At 46.0% G+C, this 11,652-nt stretch overlaps 1 protein-coding gene across 2 annotated transcripts in view; it reads right to left on the reverse strand.

The window, feature by feature from the left end:
- Positions 1 to 11,652, reverse strand: part of lzts1 (leucine zipper, putative tumor suppressor 1) — a 17,529-nt gene that overhangs the window by 785 nt on the left and 5,092 nt on the right. Inside the window, exons 1-9 of one of the 2 annotated variants that reach the window (XM_029830308.1) lie at positions 5,929 to 6,266; positions 4,456 to 4,791; positions 4,242 to 4,376; positions 2,095 to 2,254; positions 1,622 to 2,013; positions 1,385 to 1,558; positions 1,128 to 1,259; positions 327 to 521; positions 1 to 133 (exon numbers count right to left, since the gene is read on the reverse strand). The exon at positions 1 to 133 is cut by the window's left edge and continues 785 nt beyond it. In XM_029830308.1, the coding sequence (XP_029686168.1) occupies positions 1 to 133; positions 327 to 521; positions 1,128 to 1,259; positions 1,385 to 1,558; positions 1,622 to 2,013; positions 2,095 to 2,254; positions 4,242 to 4,376; positions 4,456 to 4,686 (1,552 nt within the window). In that variant the 5' untranslated portion in view covers positions 4,687 to 4,791; positions 5,929 to 6,266. Of the gene's footprint in view, positions 134 to 326; positions 522 to 1,127; positions 1,260 to 1,384; positions 1,559 to 1,621; positions 2,014 to 2,094; positions 2,255 to 4,241; positions 4,377 to 4,455; positions 4,792 to 5,928; positions 6,267 to 11,652 lie in introns of those variants that run through there. The other variant, XM_029830309.1, reaches the window with a different exon arrangement.

Consider the following 11,652-nt stretch of genomic DNA (forward strand, 5'->3'; position numbering starts at 1 on the left):
TTTGTTGTGACCTCTGCTCTCGGGCCACAGTCAGCTCCTGCTTCATTTCCTGAATGTCCGCTTCCAGTTTGACCACCTTCTCCCTCAGTAAATCAGCCTCGTTCTTCTTACGCTGCAGTTCGTTTTGGGACACCTGAATTCCAAATTTAAAGCAAACAAACAAACAAACGGTGAACAACCGGATCATTTTGACTGACGCTTTGCTACTGAGCTCCTCGTGTTCCGTGTTAGAAGGGAAGCAGCAGAAGGTCAGAGCTGAACGCTGCACACAAACGCGAACATTTGATCCACAAGTGTGCGATGAACTGCTTCATCGATGTACCGACCTCCGCCTCGATGGTGCGAGAGTGGAGCTGCTGAGCGTGCTCTCTGCTCTGGCTCTCCAGCAGCTCCATCTTGGCAGCCTTTTCCTTCAGCGATGCTCTGAGGCTGACGATCTCGCTCAGCTTGTGGCTGACGTCCGCCTGGCTGTCCCTCAGCTGCTGCTTCAGCAGCGAGATCTCACCTGTCTTCTGGCACACCTGCATTTAGAGACAGGCAGGAAGACACCGATGTCAAGATGGTGCAGTCGTGGCCGGCGGCTTTTCACTGTTATTTTCAGTTGGAATAATTACTAAAGTAACAGATTAGATAAGAGATTCTTTTCTCCTGTACTTAAATTTGGTGTAATTGGTCAAATGCATTTTGGAAAACCACGATTCTGACCAACAGGGAGCAAAATCATCCTCAAGCTGGATCTGTTTCTGATCCTCTGGCAAATATAAACACAGAATTTTCACCTGCTTCTCCACTGATGACTTGCAGAAAGATGCAAAATGAGTTTCTCATTTTATGCACGTTCATAAACTGTACATGTTCTGAACGTGTGCTGTGGCTACAGAACAACTGTTCTGGACTCCAATGTTGTGAAGGAAGCTGTTATTATTATTATATATTTCCTCCGTAAATGTCTCGGCACCGGCTCAGAGGGCGATCACAGGGACCTACGCTACCCCCTACAGGGGTCCATAGACATGCTCATGAACTGGAGTGGAGACCCTTGGGTGTCCTCTGCCCCCACTGAGAGAGACGTTAGCCAGCCCCACCACCCTGAAGTGGCGGTAACAGAATCCACGGCGTGGACTCACCTCCCATTGTGTTTCCTCAAGTGTCGGAGCGAGCCGAGTTTTCTCGGTCTCGTAGGACCTCAGTCTGAGCTCCACGAGCCCCTTCTCCTGGCTCAGCTTTGAGACGTCGCCCTGGAGCTTCTCCCTCTCTGCCTGCACAAACATGGATTCCTTATTCATAGTTGTGAGACGCATGCCTCCATTTCCTGCATCGTCACCGACTCATTTCAATGGAGGAAGATTATCTGATGGATGGATCACAGATGAAAGTGGCTGACCTGGAGTTGGTTGACTTGCAGCTGAAGTGCTTGTTGAGTTTTTGAAGCTATTTGGGAAACTTGTCGTAACTTGGTGGCACATCGCTGCTTCAGCCCCTCCATCTCCTCGGTGCAGTTCCTTTGTCTTTTGTCAAACAGTTGGCAGGTCTCCTCTTCTTTCTCCTCAAAACTGGCCTGTATGGAGACGCTGGCTCAGTACAGAACAAATGCACCGTTTCATGATGATAGCCACGGTACCTGGAGCTCCTGCAGCTCAGTCGACCTCTCCAGCAGTCGCTGCTCCAGACATTCGATCAGCGACTCGTCAGGACTAATAGGGGATCGAATCCCACCCGAGGTTTCAGACAGATTTCTTATTGGCTCATCAGAGGACAGTGGAGATGCTGCATCCCTGTTTGTCTTCGTCATCCTGCTGTTGTTTGATCCAGCCCCGTTGCTGCTGTCGGGGTTAACAGTGTTGCCGCTGACCCGTGGAGGGAAGCCGGGCTCTAATCCCTTGCTGAGGCTGTTTGATGGAACTGAGCTGCTGTCGCTGTGACTGACTGGGCCTGAGGAAGCATTTAGGCTACCGCTGTTGCTGTGGGTGGGCATGCTAGACATGGAGTTCCTTCCAGAGTCAGAGAGCGTCCCTGAATGAAGAGACATGACATTTGCACCTCAATCTCTGGGTCATCTCAAAGGTTCATTTTCATTCATGTATCAGCAACTACCTGAGAAGGCATTGTGCCTTTGTTTAATGTCCAGATTGCTTTTCTGAGGAGGACAAAGGATGCTGTCCAGGCTTCTGCGGCCTCTCTCAGTGCAGGATGAACTCTGGGGAATTACAGGGTTGAAGGCAGTAGAGCGGACCAGTGACTTCTCAATGGAGGTCTGAAAGAGTGAGATGACACACAGTCAGAGCTGCTCTTCCCTGTTTTGTGTTTTTATATTCAGTAGCTCATCATAGCTGACAGAATGGAAAAAGCAAGCCCTTGTGCACGTGCAAAAAGGAAACTGATGGGTCGCGTTCAGAAACCTGGAAATCATATTAGCTTGTTTTGGTGGAGAGAAGTATTGTCACAAGCAGCAAGTCTGCACAAATGAAAGCAACATTTTCCAATTATGTCCTTTTATATTACAATCAGAACCAGTGAAGTATGCAAGATTTCACTGCCAGAAGCAGACTTTAATAAAAGCCACACAGAAGTAGTTGCAAGTAAAATTCAACAGATCTTCTGAGATGAGGAAACTCATTTCCAGGATGAAGTTAAACTCCACATAGCCCGCCTGTGCTGTCCACAAATATTACAGGCAGCGCCGTGCCTCCCCTAGATTCTGCGCTCTTCTCTTCCCTCTGCGTCCCACATCTCTCCCCCATGTGCTGTCTAGTGGAAGATGAATAGCTCTACACTATGATATTAATAATATGAGCCGCTGCTGAAGTGGAAAAGGTAAAGCTTGTGAGCTCAGCATTCCTTCTCACTGACTTCATGACTACGAGGATGTTCTTCATTTTTTCTTTGTATCCACGAGTCCCTGTCCCGAACCACCCAACTTTCTTCTTTTTTATTTGACAGAAAGCTTCCCCATACCTCTTTCCTTCCTGTGCCACCAACCCCTGCAGAATAAATAACTTACGCTGAGTCTCATAACGCAGATAGTTGGATTTTCCCAGGTTTTCTAGGCATAGAAATGGAGAAGACTAAGGAATTTTTAGGCTATTAATCTCGCAGGATGATTAATAAAGTGAGAGGTATCATGAGCAAATGATGATTAAAATATCTGCTGTGCAAGTATTAACCTCAGCTTTAAAACATCTGGACTACAGCTTTAGTGGGAAAATAACCACAGCAATCACTTTAGTCAATTAAATAAACATAAAACTGTATTTTGGAGCACTTTTGGGGAATAAGTGATACATAGGCAGAGCTTATTTCCTGCTACTACTGCAGCTCAAAACATCACATGCTGCCATCGGGTCAGCTCTGGGTTTGTCTTATCATTCCTCACAAAGTTGTAATTTCACTATTTATTTAGTTTTTGCTCCAAAAAAGAATTCAATCCCATTTTGTGACCATCAGATGGGCTCAGTTTTAGGCTGGTTCCTATTTAGTGTGTAAATGTTACGCTCTGGCCAGCTTGCGTAGCAACGTAAAGAGTGCTAAAGTTTAATATTGTGGCAGGAAAACTCAAGATTTTCCCAACATTGACCGAACAATTAATCAGGACTCATCAAAACCAACTGTAAGACGCATCATTGAGGTCAGAGTTTGGACCAATAGTGGGCACAGAGCTTCGCCCAGATGGGCACATGAGCATCAGCGCATAATATCATAGCATTAAGAAAGAGAAAATACAACCCAATGGCTTCTCCTTCGTGTGTATTTGGACCCGTTATCTAAATTCAACATTGTTAAAGAAACCTTTCATGTTTTGGGATGTTTTTTTGTTGTTGAAATGATTACGTAATCAATTTGGCTGAGCTTGGCTAAAATCCAACTAAAAATATTGCCCAGAAAAGAAAAATTATAGCAAACAGCACTTCTAAGCAAGCCCAAGGAAATCAATTTCTCTCAGTTATATACGGGAACATTAATGCATGCTAGTGGATCAGCATAGCCAGGATGAAAAGAGAAGCTTATGAAGGTTGTGTCTGAGGTTCTGCCCCATGGTTGGGGGCAGAAACATGCTGGAATCTGTTGCTCAGTAGTTTTGTCTAGCTTGGGATTAATCTGGCGCTAAGCCCCTGTTTCAGTTTCCTATTTATTTCGATTGAGAACGCTGTTTTGCTGACATCGCGCCCTTGGTTTGCTCCAGTTTCTCTCTCTCACTGACACTCTGCAAATCAAAGAGAAGAAAACCGAATTGTGCTCAGCACCTCTGTTAACCTTCCTGGCATGAGCAGCAGTGACGGTTGCAGTCGCCCATCGGCTTCCTCACGTCTCGTATTCCCGCCTCTTTGGTTGTCCATTGATTCTCCTCTGTCATACACTGACCTCGGCTTATGGCTTACCTTTCACAGTACAAATGAAACGCTTTTATTGGTTTAATGAAGTGGAACAAACGTGTTCTGTGCATTATCTGAAACATACCTTGATGTAAAAAAAATCCTCACTCCGTCCCGAGCGTGAGTGGGACAGACCTTTGGAGGGATGGTCGTTAGATGAGGTTCCCTGAGTGAAGCCGCAATTAAGCAGCCCGTCAAGGCTGCAGCCTCCGCTCCTCCTGTGGGGCTTTGTTCCCTTTCTTATCCTATAGTCAGACGCCTGGCAGTGCCTGTTGTTCAGGCCGTCGCCACCGACGACGCTACCGACACTACCCATGGTTTGGCAGGCATAAGTGAGCGGGTGGTGGAGGTGAGGTCGTGGCGTTAAACAGGAGCAACTGGAAGACACATCTCATGACCCCAGGGCAGCCAGTGGCAGCGCCTGCAAGGACAAAAGCAGAATCAAGCATCTTAAAGACGTCGGAGAAGACCGATGTGGATTCACGCCATTGTGTCCTCTTCTGTCGGCATTGAAGCAGGTGTGTTAACAGTCGTAAAACAAAGTAAATAAAGAGTCCATCTCTGTCCCGCTTTGTGTGTCTAGATTTATGGCTCAGCCGTTGGATTTGACAAATAACTCCACGGGTGCCCTTCCTCTAAACAAACGGTCAATTAGGCTGCTAACAGCTTCGTCCACACTGGGCTGGTGCAGCCACACGAGTAGCATGAAACATATTTATTTTCCACAGAATACCCTCATTTGCTAGTATTGCATGTATAATTTAGTCTGAATGAATTTATTTAAGTTTCTAATGTGACGAGGACAGAGGGGATGGGGAGCTTCTTTGGTCATTGTCTCCACTTTCCTTTCAGAGAAAGCCAGACCTCAGATGTTGCTTGTTATCTCCAACCCACGAGGGAAAAGTCAACTCAGTGGTGGTGGGAGCTTCCATTAGCAGCTCAGGCCCCTGAGCCACACAACCAGCTGCTCTATCACATTTAAGCAGTTTATAATTGCCACAGTAATGATGCATGACATTATGATGGCTCACCATAAGTCACTTGTCAGTGTACAATTCAGTGGTGTGGAGGAGAACTCCTCATTAATGGTTTCAGGGCCGTGTTTGTCAGGAAATATGAGCAGTCACTTTTATTTTGAATCATGCCAGAAAACAACAATGAGCTGTTTGAGATGTTTCACAATGAGGAACATGATAGGAGCACTGGAGTCTGACAGAGACGGGATGGCTCATCTTCTTACGTGGGCTAAAAAGCTCAGTGAACGTGAGGTGACGAGAGGAAATCTGATCATTTTGGTTTCATTTGGGAAATTAAAATGTTACTTTCAACATGGAAACTATGACATGAAATCTCAAGTCTCTGTAAATAGCGACACATTTGTAAACTTGAACTAAATTATAAAAAATCTCTATGCTGTTGACGTACACAACACTTCATATCAGACTTATTTATTCGTTTTTCAGGCAATAATGTAAACTCCAGCTAACAATCTCGCTCTCTGACATTAGCATCCATGCTAGCACAGAACAGGAGTAATGAAGCTATGGATTATACTTACTGCCGGGTTAAAGTGCATCCTTCTGTAACAAAGTCCATGCAGAGTCACCTATCCGGTCCTGGAGGAACAGCTCAGACAGATTGTGTGAGCGTGTGCGCCCTTGAATGAACCAGCAGCAAATGTAAACTTCACACTATCAGCACAGAAAGAGCTGCTGAATGTTCTGCTGAAGGGGTGGGCCTTCTGTTTTTCCAGATACCCAGCATTAAAACTGATATGTAAATGTGTGTGTGTGTGTGTGTGTGTGTGTGTGTGTGGTGGCGGGGTGGTGTCTCAGGACCCCCCTCCACCCCAGGGGAGCCGCTGTACAACATGTGCTGCCACAGAACTGGCGTGTGCCGCTCCAGTGATTAACTCGAAGCCTTCACAAAAGATCTTTCACGCCCACTCCGCCCCCCACCCTCCACCACCCCAAACTCTCCCTGCTATCACCCACACACTCCCTCCATTTGTGCATCAATTCAGAGCATAATAACCATTCACACAGCTCAACACCTCCCCTTTATCCCATCAGTCCCTCCCTCCCTCCCTCCATCCATCCATCCATTTCTCCGGGTGCACCCTGCACCCACCCTGAACAAACAACACTTCATGTTAGACGGGGGAAAGGGCGGTTGGCCCTCCTCTTCTCGCTCTTTGTCTGGTGAAGTGTGCCGCTCTTTGTTTGGACTCTTGATGTATTCTCTCCTCACAGCAAAGGACCATATTTTAGCGTCAAATGAATGACTCGTCCTCACAATATCAGATCTGGAGAGCCTCACTTTTATCGTGATTTACCACCAACTTACCTTCATGCTGTCTGTTCGCATGGACACACACACAGGCCCACTTCCTGACACACAACTTTACACAGCACACACTCTCACAGTCTGGTTGCCGGAGCAGAAGCCTCTTTATGGAAGTCAGGACTTCAGTCTCCCACAGAGAAGACGGACAAACACCTCCGTGGATGAAACACAATCGGACGTACACGCACGCACACACACGCACACACACACACACACACACACACACACACACACACACACACACACACACACACACACACACACACACACAAATCAAGGGGGAGGGCATTTCTGAAGTAGCTTTATTCTTTCAGCATGTGCCAGCAGTTTTACGACACTTTGCCTCCTGTTACATCACACGTCTGAAACTCTTCCCAACATCCTTTTCACCCTCCAGTAAAGCAGTATTTCATGCTTTTCAGCCGCTACTCGGTCCTCCATTGTTCTTTTTTTACTTCTTTTTTTGTTCTTTTATTTGCCCTTTTCGCACATTCCGTTTGTTGGGCTTTTATGTTCTCCGTGAGGTAATTGGCCAATTTCACTTCCATTTGATGCAAATGCCGAAACTTGTTTTTATGCCTGCGCAGATTTGGCAAAGCTGCACAAATATTTTGACCTTCCCACTTTTGAGGGCAAAGTGTGACCTAAGACGTGCGGAGACCCGGGATGGGAGGCGGGCCTGCTTTGTTTGGCTGTACATGTGGATCTAATCTGACAGCAGATTGGTTGCCTGTTTTTCTGTGTCAGCACAAAAAAACTGGGGGGGTGACGTGCGAGCGGGTGGTGTGCCATCCATGTTTCCAAGCCCCAGCTGACCTGCCTGACACAAAGCCATGTCCCGCGCAGGACCACTGACAATACCCCCTGACAGGCAGACACACACAGCGTGAGCGTGGCCAATCCATTACCGGAGCCAGCCGAAGGCAGCGGAGCGCTCTAAAGATCCAGGATTTATACCTGCCTCGCCACAACCGCCGCACCCTCCTCCGTCCTCAACGAACCTCAACTTTGCCTCGCTGCCAGATGGTGTCATTTTAATTCTCACTGTCTTTATGGTAATTTGTGACAGATGCACGTGTAATCTATCTAGTTCACTGTGTCTGTCTATCGGGGTCAGACAAACAGAGATTATTCTTCTGGGTTTGTGTGTCGTCTGAAGAGCACCAAGCATTTTATGTAGGCTCTTTGTTTGAACTCCTCTCCATCCCTAACCCTAACCCTAGCCCTAACCCTAGCCTTAACCCTAACCCTATCCTTAACCCTAACCCTAACCTTAACATTAACCCTAACATTAACCCTAACCTTAACCTTAACCCTAACCTTAACCCTAACCCTAATCTTAACCCTGACCTTAACCCTAACCCTAGCCCTGACCCTCTAACCTTAACCCTAACCCTAACCCTAATCTTAACCCTGACCGTAACCCTAACCCTAGCCCTGACCCTCTAACCTTAACCCTAGCCCTAACCCTGACCCTGACCCTTTTGCTGTTACACTAACCTGTAAATGACAGTTTCATTTTCTCATTTTCAAATTCCCTTTGATTTCAGGTTTTAGGAAAGTATACATGTGTAGACTTCCGAAGGGAGTTAACAACAAAAACGGAAGCAGAGTAAAGATTTCTCTTCTCTCGGAATAATCTCGGAATAATCAACAAAAGAAAATAACAACTTATACACAGACAACAGACTTTTGAACTCATGAGGAAAATATCCTCCTAAAAATGTCCGAACATTGCCAGTAAAATGAGGATTCTAACCCTAACCTAATCTAACCTAACCTGAACTAACCTAACCTAACCTGAACTAACCTAACCTAACCTAACCTGAACTAACCTAACCTAACCTAACCTAACCTAACCTAACCTAACCACGTCTCAAACAGGGTTTTAGGTTGTGGGGCCACTTCCTGCTCATGGTCCCCACTTTGCTAGTAGAATGAGGATTTAGGTCCTTTATTTGTAGGTAAAGTGAGGACAGAGATGCACACAGACACACGTGTGTATCTGCTGGTTTGTGAATCAGTGACAGAATCTCAGCAACTGAGAATGAAGTGTGTGCTACCGACGTTTCATCCGTCATGTTGCTGCTCATCTGCCTCTCAACTGACCATACAAGCACACACGCACATGTGCAAATGCACGTGCACACACAGCAGCCAACAGTAACTAATTGGATAATCTTGTTAGAGTATTGTAAAGGAGATTCAGCATGAATGAGTCTTTACTGCTGAAGAGCAAAATACCAGGCACTCATTTCTGCCCCAGAGTGAAGAGATAGAGTACCAGGCACAGGGGGAGGGAGGGTGTGTGTGTGTGTGTGTGTGTGTGAGAGAGAGAGACAGATAGAGAGAGAGAGAGAGAGAGAGAGAGAGAGAGAGAGAGCTATATATTCACTGTTCATTGAGGAGTTTATAGAGAAAAGTAAATAGAATATATGTAAATAAAGTCAGCTGACTCTCTGTTTGTTATTTGAACCCCTTCTGACAAGACAGGAGAGGACGATTAAATCAGACCAAAAAGAGAAAATTGTCTGAACATCTGAGCACTTCTTGGAATTACTCCTGTGTGTCCTCATCTTCCAATCCTACATATTGGTGCATCTAAGATCATCAGAAGTTGATTTGTTCCCATGAATTCATTATTTTATAGGCTCAGTACAGACAGTCCTAACCAGGACATGAACTACAACTGTCACGTTTCCTTGTGTCAGGCCACTCAGGAACCAGAGACAACATCCGGGGCTGAAGACCAAAGGGAAGCGTGGAGATCCGAGCTGCTTGAGTCCCAGCCTAAGGTTCCCACAGGCAGTGATGGTTTGGGGAGCCATGTGCAGGATCAGTGCAGCCATCTCCCAGGAGGTTTCATGCTTCCTTTGCCGACCAACTTTATGGAAATTCTGATCTCATTTTCCAACAGAGCTCGGCACCTGCCCACAGATGACCAATACCTGGCTTGAGGATCGTGGTATTCCTGTCTGTGATTGGCCAGCCAACCTGTGAAGAAGACCCAACCATGCAGAAGAGCCAAAGGCTGCTGTCAGAGGAACCATGGCTTCCATAACAACCTCTGTCTGCCGTCATGCATCGTTATATACTGACCTGAAAAGAAATATTGGATCACGGGCCACAATCAACGATGGATAAATGTGATAAATGGTATGATACAAATGAAGCTAACGGTAGCTGCTGCAAGCCCCCAGATTGTGCTGGAACTGTCACTTCAATGAGAAATGTTGGGTTTAACCGCACGTCTGCTGAGGTCGTATCACTTAGGTCTTTCCTTTGATTACTGCTGGAGCCAGAGGAGGCGCACTGTGGGAACTCTGGGGCAGTTTTACAAGAACCATTGGGACCTGCAGGAACCTACCCCGATCGGCCATTTACAGGAACTTTCATGGGGTCCAACAGAGTCTCTGTTTCAGTCTAGGTACTTAGAACGGCCCCACAAAACTCCTGGGGTATTAATTTTGCTCGGGTGACAACCCATCCGAAAATGTCCCACAACAAAGTTGGCGATGCCACCGAGGGGTCCTACCCCAAACTGAGCGGCGCAGCTCTGGAAGTACTGCCTCCACTATTTACCAGGCACTCCCGCGGTGGCAACACGCCTATGGGTTAAGTTTTTAAATGAATTTTCTAATGACATTAAATATGCCATCACAGATTAGGTCAAACAAAAATCCGCCTCTATGTTTTTAAGAGATAAGTGATGTGTCCTGCTCCCCTTCGTACGTCACCCTGGCAGCTTGACCACAGAGAAAAATGTATTTTTAATGGAGTCTAAATGAGAGCCTCTAGTCCTGAATGAGGAGGGGAATTTGTGCTCATAAATGTAAAGAGCCCTAAAAGTGAAATATCCCATTTTTAGACTTTGGATTTTCTCTATTGAGCACCAGCCGTGCAAGATTGATTATTACCTCATAACTGCACTTTTCTATAAAACCTCAAACTTATTGAACGCCTTGAAATTTGTCCAGGGGCACTTTTACAGACCCCTATTCATCTGAAGCTTTACAGAAAAATCCGCAGCTCCATCATCATGAAATATTTACAACCCAACGGCTTTTACCCCAGTACGAGATACCTAGAAGAAAGGGGCAACAAATTGTAACAGGGGAAATATTTTTAGACATTTTTAGTTATGGCCCATCCATTAAGGATGAATATTTACCTTTTCCATTACCCTTCACTCATGAACGGGGAGTCTTTTACTCTATTATGCATGATATGACATCCTCATAAATATAGAATGTATATGCGTCAGAAACGCTCTGTTTTAGTCAAAGCCCAATAACGGAGACCACAAACAGAAGGAGGAATAGCTGCAGCAGAGGTGCTCAGCTACTGACGGCCTCCTCAGGTCCAGCATCCATGTAATATAATATCATCACCACATGCAGAAGATGCCGTTACAACCCAACAATGGATGAGCATATCTAATATAGCAATATTATGTTTTAGATGATGATTGAACAACGCTAAACTGCTTCATGACTAGTTGAGAGAAGAAAGAGAAGATGGAGGGAAAAAAGAGAAAAGTACATTTGAATTCTCACTCAACATCAGTGGATCACTTCTTAAAATCTAAATCTAAAAAACATTTTCTTAGATTTGATAGTGTGGAATCACGCGGGAGGAGAAGAACGAAGGGCCTGGCAGCACCGGCGCCCTTGACCCTGCAAGCTGAATTACTTCAACGATAAGCTTGTCGGTTTGGGTCATGATCACCTCCCGTGTGTGTGTGTGTGTGTGTGTGTGTTGTGTGTTTGTGTGTGTGTGTGTGTGTGTGTGTGTGTGTGCATGTAGGGGTGTAATGTGGGAGTAGGAAAAGACACAATGAGCTCTACTTTTAGGAGTCTATATAGCATTCTAAAAACAGCTGGAAATGTTGTTGCGGGGTCCAAGCCCCCCCACCCCCCCCCCCCCCCCCCCCCCC

The sequence above is a fragment of the Takifugu rubripes genome, chromosome 21 (assembly GCF_901000725.2).
Source record: "Takifugu rubripes chromosome 21, fTakRub1.2, whole genome shotgun sequence".
Taxonomy (NCBI): Eukaryota; Metazoa; Chordata; class Actinopteri; order Tetraodontiformes; family Tetraodontidae; genus Takifugu; species Takifugu rubripes.